The 20,165-nt window shown below is 41.6% G+C and overlaps 1 protein-coding gene across 1 annotated transcript in view; it reads right to left on the bottom strand.

Annotated features, from left to right (window-relative positions):
• Positions 1–20,165, bottom strand: part of STPG4 (sperm-tail PG-rich repeat containing 4) — a 61,118-nt gene that overhangs the window by 31,888 nt on the left and 9,065 nt on the right. Inside the window, exons 4-5 of the mRNA XM_030800698.1 lie at positions 3,716–3,780; positions 3,461–3,515 (exon numbers count right to left, since the gene is read on the bottom strand). Of these exons, the coding sequence (XP_030656558.1) occupies positions 3,461–3,515; positions 3,716–3,780 (120 nt within the window). The remainder of the gene's footprint in view (positions 1–3,460; positions 3,516–3,715; positions 3,781–20,165) is intronic.

Below are 20,165 nucleotides of genomic sequence, written 5' to 3'. Positions count from 1 at the left end.
GTGCATGCCATCATGCCCAGCTAATTTTTAAAATTTTTTGTAGAGATGGAGTCTCTCTATGTTGCCTAGGCTGATCTTGAACTCCTGAACTCAAGCAATCCTCCTGCCTCAGCCTCCCAAAGTGCTGAGATTATAGGCATGAGCCACTGCACCTGGCCTCAGATGATTTCTTGTTGCTCATTAATGTCCTTTCTTTTCAGAATGTGAAGAACTCCTTTTAGCATTTCTTGTAGGACAGGTCTGGTGTTGAAATGCCTTAGCTTTGGTTGTCTGGGAAAGTATTTGTCCTTCACATTTTAAGGATTTTTTACTGAATATACTATTCCAGGATAAGTTTTTTTCTTTGGGCACTTTAAATATGTCATGCCACTCACCCCTGGTCTGTAAGGTTTCCACTGAGAAGTCTGCTGCCAGATGTATTGGTGCTCCATTGTATGTTATTTACTTCTTTCCTCTTGTGCTTTAGGATCCTTTCTTTGTCCTTGATTTTTGGGAGTTTGATTATTAAGTGTCTTGAGGTGGTCTTATTTGGGTTAAATATGCTTAGTGTTCTATAACCTTCTTGTACTTCAATACTTCTATTTTTCTCTAGGTTTGTAACAGTCCCTGTTATTATCCCTTTGAATAAACTTTCTACTTCAATCTCTCTCTCTCTCTAAGGCCAATAACTTTTAGATTTGCCGTTTTGAGGCTATTTTATAGATTTTGTAAGCATGCTTCATTCTTTTTTCTTTTGTCTCCTTTGACTGTATCTTCAAATAGCTTGTCTTCAAGCTCACTAATTCTTTTTTTTTTTTTTTTGAGACAGAGTCTCACTCTGTCACCCAGGCTGGAGTGCAGCAGCACAATCTTGGCTCACTGCAAGCTCCACCTCCCAGGTTCAAGCGATTCTCATGCCTCAGTCTCTCACGTAGCTGGGATTACAGGTGTGCACTACCACACCCAGATAATTTTTGTATTTTTAGTAGAGACAAGCTTTTGCCATGTTGGCCAGACTGGTCTTGAATTCCTGGCCTCAAGCCGTCTGCCCGCCTCAGCCTCCCAAAGTGCTGGGATTACAGGCATGAGCCACTGCACCCCATCCAAGCTCACAAATTTTTTCTTCTGTTTGATCAGTTCTGCTATTGGGAGACTCCTATGTATTCTTCAGTACGTCAATTGAATTTTTCAGCTCCAGAGTATCTGCTTGATTTTTTAAAATTATTTTGATTTGTTTGCTAAATTTATCTGATAGAATTCTGAATTCTTTCTCTGTGTCATCTTAAATTTTGTTGCACTTTGTCAAAACAGCTATTTTGAGGTCTCTGTCTGAAAGATCACATATCTGTGTCACTCTGGGATTGGTCACTGGTGCTTTATTTAGTTCAATTGGTGAGGTTGTGTTTTACTAGACGGTCTTGATACTTGTATATGTTTGCCGACGTCTGGGCATTGTAGAGTTAGGTGTTTATTGTAGTCTTCGCAGCTGGTCTTGTTTGTACCTGTCCTTCTTGGAAAGGCTTTCCAAGTATTCAAAGGGAATTAAGCGCTGTAATCTGTCTTTGGTCACTGTAGCTGTGTCTGCATTAGAGGGCACCCCAAGCCTAGTAATTGCTGTGATTCTGGTAGACTTGTAGAGGTACTGCCTTGGTAGTCTTGGATAAGATCTGAGAGAGTTCCCTGGATTACCAGGCAGAGACTGGTTCTCTTCCCTTCCCTTCCCCCAAACAAACGAAGTCTTTCTTTGTGCTGAGATGCCTAAAGCTGAGGGAGGGGTGACACAAGCACCTCTATGGCCAATATCGCTGGGACTGCACTGGGTCAGAGCCAAAGCCAGCATGGTACTGGGTCTCACCCAAGGCCTGCAGTTAACTACTGCCTAGCTACTGCCCATGTTCACTCAAGGCCCAAAGGCTCTTCCCTTCAAGGCAGCATGCTGCCCCCTGGGCCCAGTGCAGATCAGAAATGCCATCTGGGAGCCAGGGCCTGGAGTCAGGAAACTTAGGAATTTATCTGATATTCCATTCTACTGCAGCTAAGCTGGCACCCAAGCCAGAAGACAAAGTTCTTCCACTCTTCCCTCCCCTCTCCTCAAGCAGAAGGAATCTCTCTATGGCCACAACCACCCAGGCCTGTAGCAAGTACTGCCTGGATACCACTAATGTTCACTCAAGGCTCTTCAGTCAGCTTGTGGGGAATGCTGCCAGGCCTGGGTCTCTCCCTTCAGGGCAGTGGGCTCCCCTCTGGCCCAGTGGGAGTCCAGAAATGCCATCCAGGAGCCAAGGCCTGCAATTGGGAACCCCAGGATCCTGCTTGGTGCTCTACTTCACTGTGGCCGAACTGGTACCCAAGCTGCAAGACAAAATCCCCTTTACTCCTCCCTCTCCTTTCCTCAAGCAGGAGTCTCTCCCTGTGACCACTGGAGCTGGGAAAGTGCTAGCTCACACCTGAAGCAGCACAGCACTGTCTGGCTAAGGCCTGCAGTGAGTGTTGTCTGGCCACTGCTGGGGTTTATTCAAAGCCCAAGGGCTCTTTCGTCAGTAGGTGATGAATCTTGCCAGAACTGGGTCCTTCTCTTTAAGGCAGTGGATTCTCTTCCAGCCAGAGACGTGTCTAGAAATGTTGTCTGGGTGCTAGGGCCTGGTATGGGGGCCTCAGGACTCTGCCTGAGGTGCCCTATTCTGCTGTGGCTGAGCTAGTATCCAGATTGCAAGACAAGTCCTCTTTAGTTTCCCCTCTCCTCCTCTCAAGCAAAAGGCCTCTCTCTTGAAGCTGCAAGCTGTGCTGCCTGGGGCTGGGGGATGGCTGCTACAAGCACTGCCTTGGCTGCCCCAGCTGGTGTCTCACTAGGTCTTGTGTACCCTAAGTCCACTGCCTCTGAGCCCAGCAGAGCACCCGAACTTGCCCAGGAATGGCAGTCCTTGTGGCCTAGCCTGCCTTTCAAGCTTATTTAGGACCTCAGAGCACTTCAGCCCACAGTGGTAGGGAGAGCTGGAACTCAATATCGAACAGCTGGGATGGGCAATTCCTGGCTGGCTAGTCTAAATGCTCCCTCCACGGGCACTAGCTGAATTCTGTCCTGTGTTGCTTTCCCTGTGACAGGCAGCACTGTGGTCCTGTGCAAAGTCCCACCATCACAGCATTCCCTCTTCCCCAAGGGCAGATTCTCTGTTTATGCCACATGGCTGCTGCCAGGGGATGGGGAAGGGTAGTGTCAACAATTCAAGACTGTATTTTCTGCCCTACCCTCTTCAGTACCTCTTTCCTTGATACAATGTTAAAACCTGGTATTGCGATCCCACACCTGCTTTTTGGTTCTTATAGAGGTGTTTTCTTGTGTGGATAATTGTTCAGTTTGGTGTTCCTGCTAGGGGGAAGGATCACTGGAGGGTTCTATTTGGCCGTCTTGCTCCACTCCAGAAAGCACAGCATATTTTAAACACCAAATTCATCATGAGTTAACTGTCTACATTATACTTACGGGAATAAAATAGGTTGTTGGGAATCTTTGAACTGTTGAGCGAAATACACAGCTCCTATATTTTAAAATAAAAAAGAAAAGTGATTTTCTAAATCTATTTTTTAAAGATCTTTGTTAACTTATTCCCTACCTTTCATTAAATATTTTAAAATGTTAATCTGCATATGAGGTGCATAAATGAGGTTTAAAAGCCAGGAGTATTGGCATGTAGGTATGTAAACAGAAAGGCAGTGTATTTAATAAGTATATAATTACCTGGAAGCATATTTGGGAACTGGTGCAGGAAGCACGTTGTATTGCCCCGGAGAAAGCTGAACTGACTGCACAGAATGGCAAAGGACACCAATAGATTAATAGAGGTTGTAAACTCACTTCGTTATCTGTCATTCGTAATCTTTTATTTTATGACCATACAACATTGGATAATTCCTTCTTTAATAGTGGAAAAGGAAAAGGTACATTTCCAAAGGTGGAGCTTCAAAACATTTAACATATATTCGGTCTTCATGGTGAATTTTATAGACAACATGCCTGAGATGCTGCATAGGAAAATGTCAAATTGATTACATTTTTTCTTTTTTTTGAGATGGAGTCTCACTCTGTCACCCAGGCTGGAGTGCAGTGGTGTGATTTCGGCTCACTGCAGCCTCCACCTCCCCGGTTCAAGCAATTCTCTGCCTCACCCTCCCGAGTAGCTGGGATTACAGGTGCACACCACCACGCCCAGCTAATTTTTGTATTTTTAGTAGAGACGGGGTTTCACCATGTTGGCCAAGCTGGTCTTGAACTCCCGGCCTCAAGTGATCCACCTGCCTCAGCCTCCCAAAGTGCTGGGATTACAGGCATGAACCACCGCGCCCAGCCACATTTTTTTTTCTTTTTTTGAGATAGATTCTCTGTTATCCAGGCTGGAGTGCAATGGCATGAACATAATTCACTGCAGCCTCAAACTCCTGGGCTCAAGTGCTCCTCCCACCTCCACATCCCAAGTAGCTGAGACTTCAGGTGTGTGCCATTGCACCCAGCTACTTTTTTATTTTTTGCAGAGACAGGATCTCACTATGTTGCCCAGGCTGGTCTTGAACTCCTGGGCTCAAGCAATCCTCCTGCCTCAGCCTCCCAAAGTGCTGGGATTACAGGTGTGAGCCACTGTACCTGACCTGATCACATCTTATTTTTATTTATTTATTTAGAGACAAAGTCTCGCTCTGTTGCCCATGGTGGAGTGCAGTGGCATGATCACAGCTCACTGAAGCCTCGACGTCCCAGGCTCAAGTGATCCTCCCACCTCAGTCTCCCAAATAGCTGGGACCACAGATGCACACCACCATACCTGGCTAATTTTCTTGGTTTTAATAGAGACAAAGTCTCGCTATGTTGCCCAGGCTGGTCTCAAACGCCTGAGCTCAAGCAATCCACCCAGTTTGGCCTCCCAAAGTGCTAGGATTACAGATGTCAGCCACTATGTCCAGCAGTGATCACACTTTAAATATTCTAGATTCAACAAATCAATTCATCCATTTAGTGAGCCTGCTCTGGGGTAAAGCACAGCACTAGTAGTAGGGAATACAGTGGTTAAAAGAGCTACGGTCCCTGACCAGCAGGAGTGAGAGGCACCTACAGAAACAATCCTAACATAAACCACTGTCATCAGTGCTAAAAGACAGATTGAAGATATGGGGGTAGGAAGAGATTAAATCCAACTGGGTGACCTCAAGATGACAAAGATGATGAGATTTGAGGGAGGCTTTTAAGAAAGGCAGGACTTCCTCAAGGAGCTCAAGCAAGGGTCTTCCAAGAAAGAGGGGCCTCACATCTAACACTATTTCCATCAGGAAATTGTTGCAAACAACCTGGGTGGCTCCATTGCCCCTGGGTCTAGAGACATTAGCCCAAAGGTATGATATGAGAATGTCAGGAACTGGTTAAAATAGACAGGAGAGGCTTAATGCCTGTAATCCCAACACTTTGGGAGGCCGAGGCAGGTGGATTGCTTGAGGTCAGAAGTTCGAGATCCGCTTGACCAACATGGCGAAACTCTGTCTCTACTAAACATACAACAATTAGCCAGGCATGGTGGTGGGCACCTGTAATCCCAGCTACTTGGGAAGCTGAGGCACAAGAATCACTTGAACCTGGGAGGCGGGGGTTGCAGTGAGTCAAGATCGTGCCACTGGACTCCAGCCTGGGCAACGGAGCAAGACTCACTCTGAAAAAAAAAAAAGGAAGGTATGTGAAGGAAGGGAGGGAAAGAAGGAAGGAAAATGAGAAGCCAGGAGGAGAAGATCACCCAGACATCCAGAGCTGGCAGGGAAGGAGGGAAGAGTTATATTATAAAATCCTAGGACCTGAAGTGAATAATCCCCTCCACCCCCTATTATTTTTACATCAGATTTTAAGAAACAATACCGCTTTTGTTAAAAAGGCATCTACCTCCTAGCACTCGCTGGCATATGGAAGTTCACTACTATATTTCACCCTGCAGCTGTCTTTCCCATATTAGTACACAACTTTGATTGCAGAAGCAGCTTTTTGTGGATAGAGTGATGATAACAGTAAATACAAATTTTACGGTGAAATATATGCATTTTCCTGATGTACCTGTGCTGCTTGAGTGCTCACTTGACATCATAAACACCAAGGAAAATAAGGTATTCTTGTGTCATTCTTGTGTCTTATAGAAGCACAGAAACACAATTTAAACGGGGCATTCTTGGGGGCCAGCAATGTCCTATTTCCTGATTCTGATGACAATTACGTGGATGTTTGCCTTCTGTTTTTAAAATGTGCATATTTGCTTTATGCTTCTCTCTCTCTCTCTCTCTCTTGCACATACACAGATATAAACAGGAGATGAAAAAAGAAAACTGAAAAGGGGAAAAAAACTCTTAAAGCAGTCATTTATTTATCTATACTGAGCAATCCATGTAAGAGTTCCATAATGAAGTGCTCATGGAAAAACTCTTAGCATTATTCTGGAAATGAATATTGGTTACCTGTAACATCTATATTTGTCCTACTATACTTGGCATTTACCATTCTTTGCTACTTAACATAATTGAAAGGGGGCTTTTTTTCATAAAGTCTTGAATAGTCAGCTGCTTTATGTAGGAGACTGTTTTCCTGTGCATTGCTAAACTTGGTTCCATTTTCCTTAGGTCTAATGGTATATATATATGTATATATATATTTCTAATTCCAACATATGCTTCTCAGTTCTTTTTTTTTTTTTTTTTTTTTTTTTTTTTTGAGACAGGGTCTTGCTCTGTCACCCAGGCTGGAATGCAGTGGCGCAACCATAACTCACTGTGCTTCAACCTCCCAGGCTCAAGCGATCCTCCTGCCTCAGCCTTCTATCTGGGACTATAGGCATGTGCAACCACACCTAGCTATTTTTTTTAATTATTGTAGAGTTGAGATCTCACTATGTTGCCAGGGCTAGACTCAAACTCTTGGGCTCAAGCAATCCTCCCACCACAGCTTCCCTAAGTGCTGAGATTATAGGTGTGAGCCAACATGCCTGGCCAGTTCTTCATTTTTAAGGCTTACAGAATCTAGACAAGAGGCTGGTAAAAAATATCTGATTCCCACTAATTAATGTTTCAATCCATGCTGATTAGGCACTCAAATCTTTTTTTTTTTTTTTTTTTTTTTTTGAGACTGAGTTTGGCTCTTGTTGCCCAGGCTGGAATGCAATGGCGCAATCTCGGCTCACCGCAACCTCTGCCTCCCGGGTTCAAGTGATTCTCCTGCCTCAGCCTCCTGAGTAGCTGGGATTACAGGCATGCACCACCACGTCCGACTAATTTTGTATTTTTAGTAGAGACAGGGTTTCTCCATGTTGGTCAGGCTGGTCTCGAACTCCCGACCTCAGGTGATCCACCTGCCTTGGCCTCCCAAAGTGCTGGGATTATAGACGTGAGACACCGTGCCCGGCCAGGCACTCAAATCTTATAAGAGCTTGAATGTGGCAGGATGGTATTAGTATGGATATATAATTCAGTTATGTTGCACCAAACACCATCAATGTCAGAAAACAGAAATAATGTGAAAAAAGCCAACCCTACTAAGTTCTTGGTGTGACTACATATACATATACATACACATACACATATACATATACATATACTTGACTTTATTTAGAACAGTTTTAGGGTCATAGCAAAATTGCAAGGAAAGAGATTTCCATATACCCTTTGCTCCCACACATGCATAACCTCCATTATCATCATCCCACACTAAAAAGGTACAGTTGTTACAACTGATGAACCCACATTGACAAATCATTATCACTCAAAGTCCATATGTTACATTAGACCTCACTCTTGGTGTTGTACTTTCAAGGGTTTTGACGAATGTGCAATGACATGTATCCACTATTATAGTATCACCGAGTGGTTTCACTGCCCTAAAAATCCTGTGTTCTCCCTATTTATCCCTCCCTCTCCTCAACCCCTGACAACCACTGATCTTTTTATAGTCTCCATAGTTTTGCCTTTTCCAGAATGTCATAGAGGTGAAATCATACCATATACGGCCTTTTCAGATTGGCTTCTTTCACTTCGTGATATGCATTTATGTTTCCTCCATGTCTTGTTATGGCTTCATAGCTCATTTCTTTTTAGTGCTGAATAATATTCCATTGTCTGGATGTACCACAGTTTATCCATTCATCTACTGAGCAACATCTTTGTTGCTTCCAAATGTGGGCAATTATGAATAAAGCTGCTATAAACATCCATGTGCAGGCTTTTGTATGGGTGTAAGCTTTCAAGTCCTGTGGGTAAATACTATGGAGCACAACTGCTGGATCTTATGTAAGAGTATGTTTAGTTTTTTTAAAAATGGCCAAACTGTCTTCCAAAGTGGCTATACCATTTTGCATTCTCACTAGCAATGAATGAGAGTTCCTGTTGCTCCACATCCTTGCCAGCTTTGATGTTGTCGGTGTTCTGGATTGGGGCCATTTCGTATTTGTGTAGTATCTCATTGTCTTAATTTGCACTTCCCTGATGACATATGATGTGAAACGTCTTTTCATATGCTTTTTTGACATCTGTATGTCTTCTTTGGAGAGGTGTGTATTAAGGAGTTTGGCCAATTTTTTAATTGAGTTGTTTTCTTATTGCTGGGTTTTCAGAGTTCTTTGTATATTTTGGTTAACAGTTCTTTCTCAGATATATCTTTTGCAAATATATTCTCAGTCAGTCACTTGTGTTTTCATTCTCTTCAGTGTCTTTTGCTGAGCAGAAAATTTTAGTTCCAAAGAAATCCAATTTATTAATTATTTCTTTCATGGATCATGCCTTTGGTGTAGGATCTAAACTCAACATCGTCTAGATTTTCTTATGTTACCTTCTGGAAGTTGTATAGTCTTGCTTTTTACATTTAAGTTTTGTAATCAACTTTGAGTTCATTTTTGTGAAGGGTTTAAGGTCTGTGTCTAGATTCTTTTCCTCTTTTTTATTTTTATTTTGGAGAAGGAGTCTCACTCTGTCACCCAGGCTGGAGTGCAGTGGGGTAATTTCAGCTCACTGCAAGCTGCACCTCCCAGGTTCAAATGATTCTCCTGCCTCAGCCTCCCAAGTAGCTAGGATTACAGGCAGCCACCACCACGTCTGGCTAATTTTTATATTTTCAGTAGAGATGGGGTTTCACTATAGTGGCCATGCTGGTCTTGAACTCATGACCTCAAGTGATCCATCTGCCTCGGCCTCCCAAAGTGCTAGGATTACAGGCATGAACCACCACACCCAGCCTCTTCTTTTTTGAATGTGGATATCCAGTTGTTCCAGCACCATTTGTTGAAAAAACTCTTTTCTTTGTTGTATTGCCTTTGCTCCTTTGTCAAAATTCAGTTGACTATATTTTTGTATGTCTATTTCTGTTTTCTCTATTCTGTTCCATTGATCTATTTGTCTATTCTTTGCCAATATAATACTCTGTTGATTACTGTAGCTTTTAAGTAGGCCTTGAAGTCAGGTAGTGTCAGTCCTCTAACTTTGCTATTCTCCTTCATCATTGTGTTGTCTACTCTAGGTTTTTGCCTTTCCATATAAACTTTAGAATGTTTGTTGATAGTGACAAAATAACATTCTCTAATTATTATTGGGATTGCATTGAATTTAAAGATCAAATGGGGAAGAACTGACATCTTGACAATATTGATCTTTCTATCCATGGGAAATCTCTTCATTTATTGAGTTCTTCTTTGATTTCTTTTTTTTTTTTTTTTTTTTTTTTTGAGACAGAGTTTCACTCTCATTGCCCAGGCTGGAGTGCAATGGTGCAATCTCAGCTCAGTGCAACCTCTGCCTCCCAGGTTCAAGCGATTGTCCTGCCTCAGCTTCCCGAGTAGCTGGGATTACAGGCACCTGCCACCATGCCCAGCTAATTTTTTGTATTTTTTAGTAGAGATGGGGTTTCACTATGTTGGCCAGGCTGGTCTCAAACTCCTGACCTCAGGTGATGCACCTACCTTGGCCTCCCAAAGTGCCGGGATTACAGGCGTGAGCCACCATGCCCGGCCAAGTTCTTTTTTGATTTCTTTCATCAGTTTGTTGTTTTCCTCATTTAGATCTTGTACATATTTTGTTAGATTTATACCTAAGTATGTCATCTTTTGGCGTCCTAAAGTCATTAGATATGTGTGTGTGCTTGATCTTACCAGTAATATTTTATTTCATAATGCAAATAATCCTTCTATCATCATGAGTTTTGACACACGTAGTTTGAGAAGGAAGAGAAGTAAATTCATTTCATCTAATCTTACAATTTCTAGCCAAATGTTTGTTCAATGGAAGAGAGAGAAAGGCATGCTTTTTGAAAGGTACTGTGTTTTAAAATTCAAATTCCACTTTTTCATTGCTGGCATATAGGAAAGTAATCGACTTTAGTATATTAACCTTTATCCTGCAAACTTGCTATAATTTGTTATTAGTTTCAGGAATTTTTTGTTGATTCTTTTGGATTTTCTACATAGGCAATCATGTTATCTGTGAACAAGGCAGTTCTTTTTCTTCCTTCCCAATCAGTATACCTTTTATTTCTTTTGTTGTCTTGTTCCATTAGCTAGAACTTCCATTACAATGTTGAAAAGGAATGGTGAGAGAGGACATCCTTGCCTTTTTCCTGATCTTAGTGGGAAAGCTTCTAGTTTCTCACCATTAAGTATGATGCTAGCTGTAGGTTTTTTATAGATATTCTTTATCAAATTGAGGAAGTTCCTCTGTATTTCTAGTTTCCTGAGAATTATTTTCATAAATGGGTGTTGAATTTTCTCAAATGCTTTTTCTGCATCTATTGACATGATTATGTGACTTTTCTTTTTTAGCTGTTGATGTGATAGATTATTTGATTTTTAAAATATTGAGCCAGCATTGCATACCTGGGATAAATCTCACTTGGTTGTGATGTATAATTTTTTAGTACATTGTTAGACTTAATTTGCTATCATTTTGTTGAGGATTTTTACATCTATGTTCATGAGACATATTGGCCTGTAGTTTTCGTTTCTTGTAATGTCTTTGTCTAGTTTTGGTATTGTGGTGACGCTGGCCTAATAGAATGAGTTAGGAGGTGTGTCCTCTGCCCTCTATCTTCTGAAAGGGATTAGTAAAGAATTGGCATAATTCCTTCCTTAAATGTTTGATAGAATTCACCTGTGAACCCATCTGGGCCTGGCAATGTCTATTTTGAAAGGTTATAATCACTGATCCAATTTAATAGATATAGGCCTATTCAGACTCTATTTCTTTTCATGTCAGTTTTGGAAAATTCTATCTTTCAAGTAATTGGTTCATTTTATCTAGGTAATCAAATTTGTGGAAATAGGGTTATTCAGAATATTCCTTTACTATCCTTTTTAATGTCAGTAGGATCTGTAGTGATGTCCCCTCTTTTGTGTCTAATATTAGTCATTTGTGTTTTCTCTCTTTTTTCTTAGTTAGCCTAGATAGAGGCTTATCAATTTTATTATCTTTTCAAAGAATCAGCTTTGAGTTCCTTGATTTTCTCTATTGATTTTCTGTTTTCAATTTCATTGACTTCTGCTCTAATTCTTATTATTTCTTTTCTTTCACTTACTTTGGATTTAATTTACTCTTCTTTTTCTGGTTTCCTAAGGTGCAGACTTAGATGATTAATTTTTGGTCTTTCTTCTTTTCTAATACATGCATTCCATACTATAAATTTCCCTCTAAGCATTGCTTTTGCTACATCCCACAAATTTTGTTAAATTTTGTTTTCACTTCCATTTAGTTCAAAGTATTTTAACACTTCTCTTCAGACTTTTTTCGAATAACACAGATCCATGTGTTATTTAGAAGTGTGTTGTTTAATCTCCACATATTTTGGGGTTTTCTAGTTATTTTTGTGTTATTGATTTGTAGTTTAATTCCATTGTGGTCTGAGAGCAGATATTGTATAATTTCTATTCCTTTAAATTTGTTAAGTTTTTTTTTTTTTTTTTGGAGATGGAGTCTTACTCTGTCACCCAGGCTACAGTGCAGTGGTGTGATCTCGGCTCACTGCAACCTCCACTTCCTGGGTCCAAGTGAGTCTCCTGCCTCAGCCTCTGAAGTAGCTGGAATTACAGGCACCCGCCACCATGCCTGGCTAATTTGTTTAGATGGAGTCTTGCTCTGTTGCCAGGCTGGAGTGTAGTGCCATGACCTCAGCTCGCTGCAACCTCTGACTCCCTGGTTGAAGAGATTCTCCTGTCTCAGCCTCCCGAGTAGCTGGGATTACAGGAATGCACCACCATACCCAGCTAATTTTTGTATTTTTAGTAGAGACGGGGTTTCACCATGTTGGCCAAGATGGTCTCGATCTCTTGACCTCATGATCTGCCTGCCTAGGCTTCCCAAAGTGCTGGGATTACCGGCGTGAGCCACTACACCTGGCCAATTATTTTGTATTTTTAGTAGATACGGGATTTCACCATGTTGGCCCGGCTGGTCTTGAACTCCTGACCTCAAGTGATCCACCTGCCTAGGCCTCCCAACCTGCTGGGATTACAGGTGTAAGCCACCACTGCCAGCCCTGTTAAGGTATGTTTTATGGCTCAGAATGTGATCTCTCTTGGTGAATGTTCCATGTGAGCTTGAGGAAATGTGTATTCTGCTGTTTTTGGATGAGGCAGTCTATAGACATAAATTATATCCTGTTGATTAAATGGTGCTAGTTCAACTCTGTACTGACTGATTTTCTCCCTGCTGTATTTGTCCATTTCTGATGGAGGGTATTTATACTGCAGTCATCTATTTCTCCTTGCAGTTCTATCAGTTATTGCCTCACATATTTTGATGATCTGTTGTTAGGCACATACACATTGCCAAATATAATTATATCTTCTTGTAGAGTTGACCCCTTTATTATGTAATGCCCCTCTTCATCCCTGATAACACTTCTTGCTTTGATGTCTACTCTGTTTGAAACTAATATAGCTACTCCTGCTTTATTTTTTTTTTCAATTTGAGAGCAAGTGCTGTTTATTAACTGACCAGATTAGAAAAATAATCATGGTAGACACCTTAGTTCATTCTTCTAATAAGCCTGTTGATCTGGTCCCCCCTGTTGCCAGCATCTCCACCTTCTCCAAGATGGGTGGTCTTTTTCTTCATTCCATCTCGTGGAAAGGATAATTTGAAGGGCCACAGGAAGTTATTTGCTTCTTTGAAGAATTTTCCAACAGTATAGATCTCATGAATCAGATCCTCCATGCAGATGATGCCATATTTACCAAGAGATCAAAAGTGGGTATCTTGTAGACAGCATACAAGATTATGCTCTGACAATTTTGATTAACTCTGACAATCTGTCTTTTAATTGGTGTAGTTAGACCAATTAGCATTTGCATAGTATATCTTTCTCCACCCATTTACTTCTAAATCTCAGCCCACTGCACCCTCTGCCTCCTGGGTTCAAGCGATTCTCCTGCCTCAGCCTCCTAAGTAGCTGGGACTACAGGCGCCCACCATCACGCCCGGCTAATTTTTGTATTTTTAGTAGAGATGGGGTTTCACTCTGTTGGCCAGGCTGGTCTCAAACTCCTGACCCTGTGATCCTCCCACCTCAGCCTCCAGAAGTGCTGGGATTAGAAGCGTGAGCCACAGCACCCAGCTGCAGTATCAGTCTTTTTCATGAGTCTCTACCTCTCTCTGGTATAGACTCATGAAAATCTGTGACCATCTGTACTGTGAATTTCACAAGCGTTTCTCAGCTACCTCCTCACCCTTAGGTGGCACAGGATGACTAAAGCTGGCTGGAGTTGGGTATTGCCCTTCCCTCAGGTCAGTGAGGTCCTGATTGAATAGTTTCTCCTGAGGGCAGGCCTTGTTAATAAGAGAGTGCCTGACATATTTCAAAATGGTTCCTTTTCCTCTCCTCTGCCAGCAGCAGGGGCAGGATTTTTCTCCGTAAGAACCTGGGAGAGCTCCTGCAGGTAAGCCTCAAAACATGTGAGGGACCCCCTATGATTAGGTCCTCCTGGAGCTTTTAACTCTCAGATTTGCCAACACTTAGCCTCCAGCAATTCATCAGCTGTAGTTCAGGTGTTCCTACCCCAGCTATGGTTCCTGCAGAAGTTGGTATTTTCTGGCCTGGTAAATTGTAATTCTCTGTCTCCTGGCCATCTCTCCAATTTTGGGGATAGTCTGCCTTGTGACCTCACTTCTCTTACAAGTCTAAAAGAATTGTTGATTTTTCAGTTTGTTTAGCTTTTAACTTGTTGTTAGGATAGAACTGCAACTTCCAAGCTATTTACATGCAGAACTGGAAACTGGAAGTCAGCGTGACACCATTTTGAGAACCCAGACCCATAAATACGTGGGTCAGAAGGCAACAGATTTTCTACACCTTTAGAATCCCTATTAGAATAATCATAAGGTGAATGCAGCCAGAGGGCTGGCAGGTACAATATTTCCAGGTACTTTTTTTTTTTAAGACAGGGTCTCACTTTATCAGGGAGGCGGTGATGTGATCTCAGCTCACTGCACCCTCCACCTCCCAGGCTCAAGCGACTGTCCTGCCTTAGCCTCCCGAGTAGCTGGGACTACAAGTGTGTACCACCACGGCCAGCTAATTTCTGTATTTTTAGTAGAGATGGGGTTTCGCCATATTGGCCGGGCTGGTCTTGAACTCCTGACCTCAAGTGATCTGCCCCCCTCGGCCTCCCAAAGTGCTGGGATTACAGGCATGAGCCACCACTCCCAGCCATTTCCAGGTCTTGATAGAAATTTCTTTAAGTGTCTCTTCTCTCTCAGAAGTAGTTGTGTCATATGGAAACATTACTGACTCACTGCTCACATTTCTTTAAGGTCTGAGAAATAGACAACATGGGACTTTCTCAAAAAAAAAAAAAAAAGGAAGAAAGAAAGAAAACATGCCCAATGATACTAATGATATCCTTAATTTCACCAATATCTTGTAATTTTCACTAAGAACTACAAGTGAGTGTCATCCCTGAGATAAATTCTCTGTATCCAGCTTTCAGACTTCACTTTTGTTTGCCACACTCTTGACATATTTAAAGTGACAATCGCTGCATTACTTTGCAAGGGCTCTTTGAGAAGTCCTGCCTCAAAAAAAAAAAAAAAACTGCTAAATAAGCTGCTTGACTAACCACTTTGAGTGCTACTTTTTTTCATTTAAATGAAGAATGAATTGTTTAATCTTCGCTACATTATGCTCTTTGTTATCCCCACATTTAACTCTTGGGTTCTCAGAGTGACTGGCACCTTTCCTATGGTTTATAGCTATATAGCAGTGCAACTGTTCAAAATCAACACACACTTCAGGTCTAAAATGAGTATTCAGATCACTGCTGTTGTTTGTTGTTTTCTAAGTAAAATTTATCATTTTACCACTTTACTGAACACACTGAACACCGGGGGAGGGTTGTACATTCGGCAGGAGGATTCTCTGGGGATGCTGTGTGGCTACTGAAGGATCTAGGATGCCCACTCTGATGTTCACCATTACTGCTACAGTGTGGCTGGTCAGCCCTTCTGCGGGCACAAACTTTGGCTGATACTATGCTCAAGGAAAAACCATCCTGTTGAAAATCCCTTCAGTAGTCATTTTACCATGGAGCATTCTGCAAATTAATCTATTTTCAGAGATATCCTCATCACAGCTATAAACACAGCTAACAAAGATCAGTGAGTTAACTGCCAGATTTTTCAACCTCTCTCTCAACTAGTTCAAGGATGTATTTTGAACATATTCAAATGGATCCTTTGATTCATTCCCTAATTTAATGGGGTGCCTTTCTAGCCTGGCTACCTCTTTTTCATCAAAAACAGATATAGGGGCAGGGAGGGAATAGAATTGCCAAATTTGTTTCATTTTACATGAGCTTCATCTTCCAAGGCAATGCTAAAGCTAACCTTTAAATTGAAATTTCAAATTTCAAATTTCATTTGCTTAATTGTGATTTTCATTGAAATGTTCCCAAACTAGGAAGTAAATAACAGAATTTTTTTAAAATGGAACATTTTAAGAAAGAAAACAAGAGAACAAAAATGTTAGTTGGAAAAAATTTCGAGTTACTTACAAATGGGCATGATTGAAAGAGTATCATTTACACACTGAAAACAATATCAACAGAAAGAAAAAAATTAAGTCTCCTTGCTCCCTATCTAACCTCTACTTTCCAAATGGAAACCACTGTTGATGATTATGAAAGAATTTCTCAGGGGAAAAATGTATGCATTTAACATCACATATATGTACATTTGTTTTCATTTATACAAACAGGATTATACTCTAAATATTGACTTGTACCTTCATTTTTTTTCATGTAATAACAACTTAGAGATGCTTCCATATCAACACATATAGATTTACCTCATCTTTTTTTTTCTTTTTTTTTGAGACAGAGTTTTGCTCTTGTTGCCCAGGCTGGAGTGCAATGGCACGATCTTGGCTCATTGCAACCTCCGCCTCCTGGGTTCAAACGATCTCCTGCCTTAGCCTCCTGGGTTCAAATGATCTGCCTTAGCCTCCCAAGTAGCTGGGATTACAGGCGCCTGCCACCATACCCGGCTAATTTTTTTGTATTTTTAGTAGAGACAGGATTTCACTATTTTGGCCAGGCTGGTCTTAGGTGATCTGCCTGCCTCGGCCTCCCAAAGTGCTGGTATTACAGGCGTGAGCCACTGCACCCGGCCAACCTCAACATTTGTAATGGCTGCACAGTATGTCATTTGTATGGGTGTATCATTATTTAACTGGCGTTGCTGAGTTTAAGGCTATGTGCATTTAGAATGTTGCTAGGTTGCCAAATTGCCCTCCAAAATATTTGCACCAGTTTGTATTCATATAAACAACATATGAGAGTATCTGTTTCTGTATCCCCTTTGCCAATATTGGGTATCAACGTACAGTACTTATATAGTTGATCACCTGATAGGCGAAAATTGTGCCTCTCTATTATTCCTCTGTAATTATTTATTAGTTGAAGCCAAGCATCACTTTCTTTTTTAGTAATTAGTGTATCTCTTCGTGCATTGCCAGCTCATGCCCTTTGCTCTCTTTTTTTTTTTTTTTTTTTTGAGACGGATTCTCGCTCTGTTGCCCAGGCTGGAGTGCAGTGGCACGATCTTGGCTCACTGCAAGCTCCGCCTCCTGGGTTCACGCCATTCTCCTGCCTCAGCCTCCTGAATAGCTGGGACTACAAGGATGCGCCATCACGCCCGGCTAATTTTTTTTTTGTATTTTTAGTAGAGTCGGGGTTTCACTGTGTTAGCCAGGATGGTCTTGACCTGCCCACCTCAGCCTCCCAAAGTGCTGGGATTACAGGTGTGAGCCACCGTGCCTGGCCACCTTTTGCTCATTTTTAACCAGAATATTTATTTTAATTGGATTATAAAAGACCATGACTCATTTTCACCATTTGATACAAGTGATAAAGCCAGGTAGTGATCAGCATTTTCTGGAAACTCCCTTGCATCTTCACAGTGGTAGTACTCTATGTTTTTTTGCATTGACTGACCTTGTTCAGTAATGACTCACTGGCTACAGGCTGAGACAGCGTCACTGTCTTCTCCTTGTCCCATTCATTGTAGATAGATTCTGGAACCATGCTCTGACTGGCACAGTTTAAACTGACTTCAGGTTGTCCTGAAGTTACCCTAGCATGTTGATTTCAAGCTTATACTTTAAAATCCTCCATGTAAGTCACTAGATTCATGTTTCTAGTTGAAAATATAAATGATGCATTTCAAATGTTAATGGACTTCTACTCTGCAAGGTAGACTTGCAGAATAGGACAACCTTTCTCTAGGACTTTGGGCAATGCATCTGGAAAGACACAGACTTGAACACATCCTTTCCTTAACAATTCCACTCTGTGACTAACCAAGGGGATGGTTGAATATATTAGGATATGTCCATATACAAGAACACTATGTAGCTATTAAAAATGATGTATAGACTGGACATGGTGGTTCGCACTTGTCATCCCAGCACTTGGGGAGGCTGAGGCAGGAAGACTGCTTGAGTCCAGGAGTTTAAAACCAGCCTGGGTAACATAGTAAGACCCTGACTCTACAAAATAAATAAATAAACAAATGTATAAATACATAAAAATAAATGATGTGTAAAGAATACATGAAAAAGATTAATAATACATTTCTAAAAAGAAGAAATTCTGGTTTCTGCAAATGACATGCTAGGTTATTTATTTGGGTGATTAACCTTCCCACTGCTGATAACTAGAAATGAAAGATAAAATATTAAAAACAAACAAAAGAGGTTTTTTGTTTTTTGTTTTTTGAGACGAAGTCTTGCTCTGTTGCCCAGGCTGGAGTGCAGTGGCATGACCTCGGCTCACTGCAACCTCCGCCTCCCAGGTTCAAACGATTCTCCTGCCTCAGCCTCCCGAGTAGCTGGGACTACAGGTGCGTGCCACCATGCCTGGCTAATTTTTTGTATTTTTAGTAGAGATGGGGTTTCACTGTGTTAGCCAGGAAGGTCTTGATCTCTTGACCTCGTGATCCGCCCACCTTGGCCTCCCAAAGTGCTGGGATTACAGGCGTGAGCCACTGTGCCTCTAAGAAGAGTTTTTAAAAAGATATGGAATTGCCAACAATATAGTAGGAAATTATATGATCCTAAACTAAAAGACAGCAAGAAGCCAAGGAGGTAAGTGGCTTAATTTTGTCTACAGAATGTTTGCTGGTCCAGACTAAATCCAACAGAACACAGCTGAGTTTAAAGGAATTTCAGAGCCCTGGAAGAATCCAGGGGTCAAAGCCTGGGCCTATTCATTATAAAGGGAGGGAGTCTAATGGGAGATACCCACTGGAATTTGAGACCCTAGAAAGGTACTTCCTGAAAGTAAACTCTCCCACCTCACTCCACTGCCAAGGGGACTGCAGAGAGTTGCCTAAGCAAGAATTGGGAGGGAGAAGAAACCCGTCCCTGAGAGATTATAACCATGGGCTGTCCCTTTCATGAATTCCAGCCCAAATTCACAATGCTAGGGTGATCCAAGAGGACATAAACACCGCATTTTGAGCTACCAGACTGGTAGCTCCCCTAAATATTAACAGAAGCCAAAGCAAACCTTAGGCCTTGGGGAATTCACAAAAATACATTTTCAAGAGTAACGAGCAATACACAGTTAAAGATAATCACACACACGTAAGAAAACAAAATGAGTAAGGCCCAGTCAGATTTCAGGTATTTGAGTAATCATTAATTCATTCACAGGTTCAACCAATATTAATCATCAGACACTGTTCTAGACAGAGATATAATAATGAGCAAAACAGATAAATATTCATGTCCTCATGAAGCTTCATTCATGGGAGAAGGCACGTTAACAAATAATCAATGTAAAGTGCAAGTAAATTATATAGTACACTTGATAGCTATAGATGCCAAGAAAAAAATATAAGAGCCGGGTAGGGAAGATCTGAAGCGTTGAATGGTAAATTTAAATGGGGATCAATGAGAACATGACACTTGAACAAAGACCTGAAGAAAGACAGAGAGTAGGCCATCCAGATATCTTGAATAAGAGTATCCCAGAAAAAGGGTACAGTGAAAATATCTTGAGGTGGGAATGTGAGTGGTAAGTTCAAGATACAGCCAGAAGGACAAGTGGGTCAGGAAGAGAGTGACAGGGAGTAGTAAGAGAAAGTCAAGAATGAAGCCAGTTCACAATATCCCTGCTGGCCTTGAGAAGAGCCACTCAGAGATCACACTCACTATCATATTGCTTTAACCTAGTGGTTCTGAACCAGGAGCATGGCAATGTCTGGAGACATTTTTGGTTGTTACAACTGGAAGAGTAAATTGCTAATGATACTTAATGAGTAGAGGCCAGGTGTTACAATGCACAGAACAGCCCCCCGCCCCACCCAACCACAACAAAGATTTATCCTGCCCAAAATGTCAGCAGTGCCGAGCTTGACAAACCCAGGATTAGACATACAGACGAATAAATCAAAAAGGGAATTGGCCACAGTGGCTCACTCCTGTAATCTCAGCACTTTGGAAGGCCAAGGCAGGAGGACCACTTGAGCCCAGGAGTTTGAGACCAGCCTGGGCAACATAGTGGGACCCCATCTCTACCGAAAAAAAAAAAAAAAGGAATTGGATTTACAAGTTTGGAATTCAAGAAAAGAATCTAGGTGGCAGATATAAATTTGGTAATCACCAACAAATACATGGTGTTCATAGCCTTGAGTGAGAC

Source organism: Nomascus leucogenys, chromosome 19, assembly GCF_006542625.1.
Source record: "Nomascus leucogenys isolate Asia chromosome 19, Asia_NLE_v1, whole genome shotgun sequence".
Taxonomy (NCBI): domain Eukaryota; kingdom Metazoa; phylum Chordata; class Mammalia; order Primates; family Hylobatidae; genus Nomascus; species Nomascus leucogenys.
This window is presented reverse-complemented; position numbering and strand designations above follow the sequence as displayed.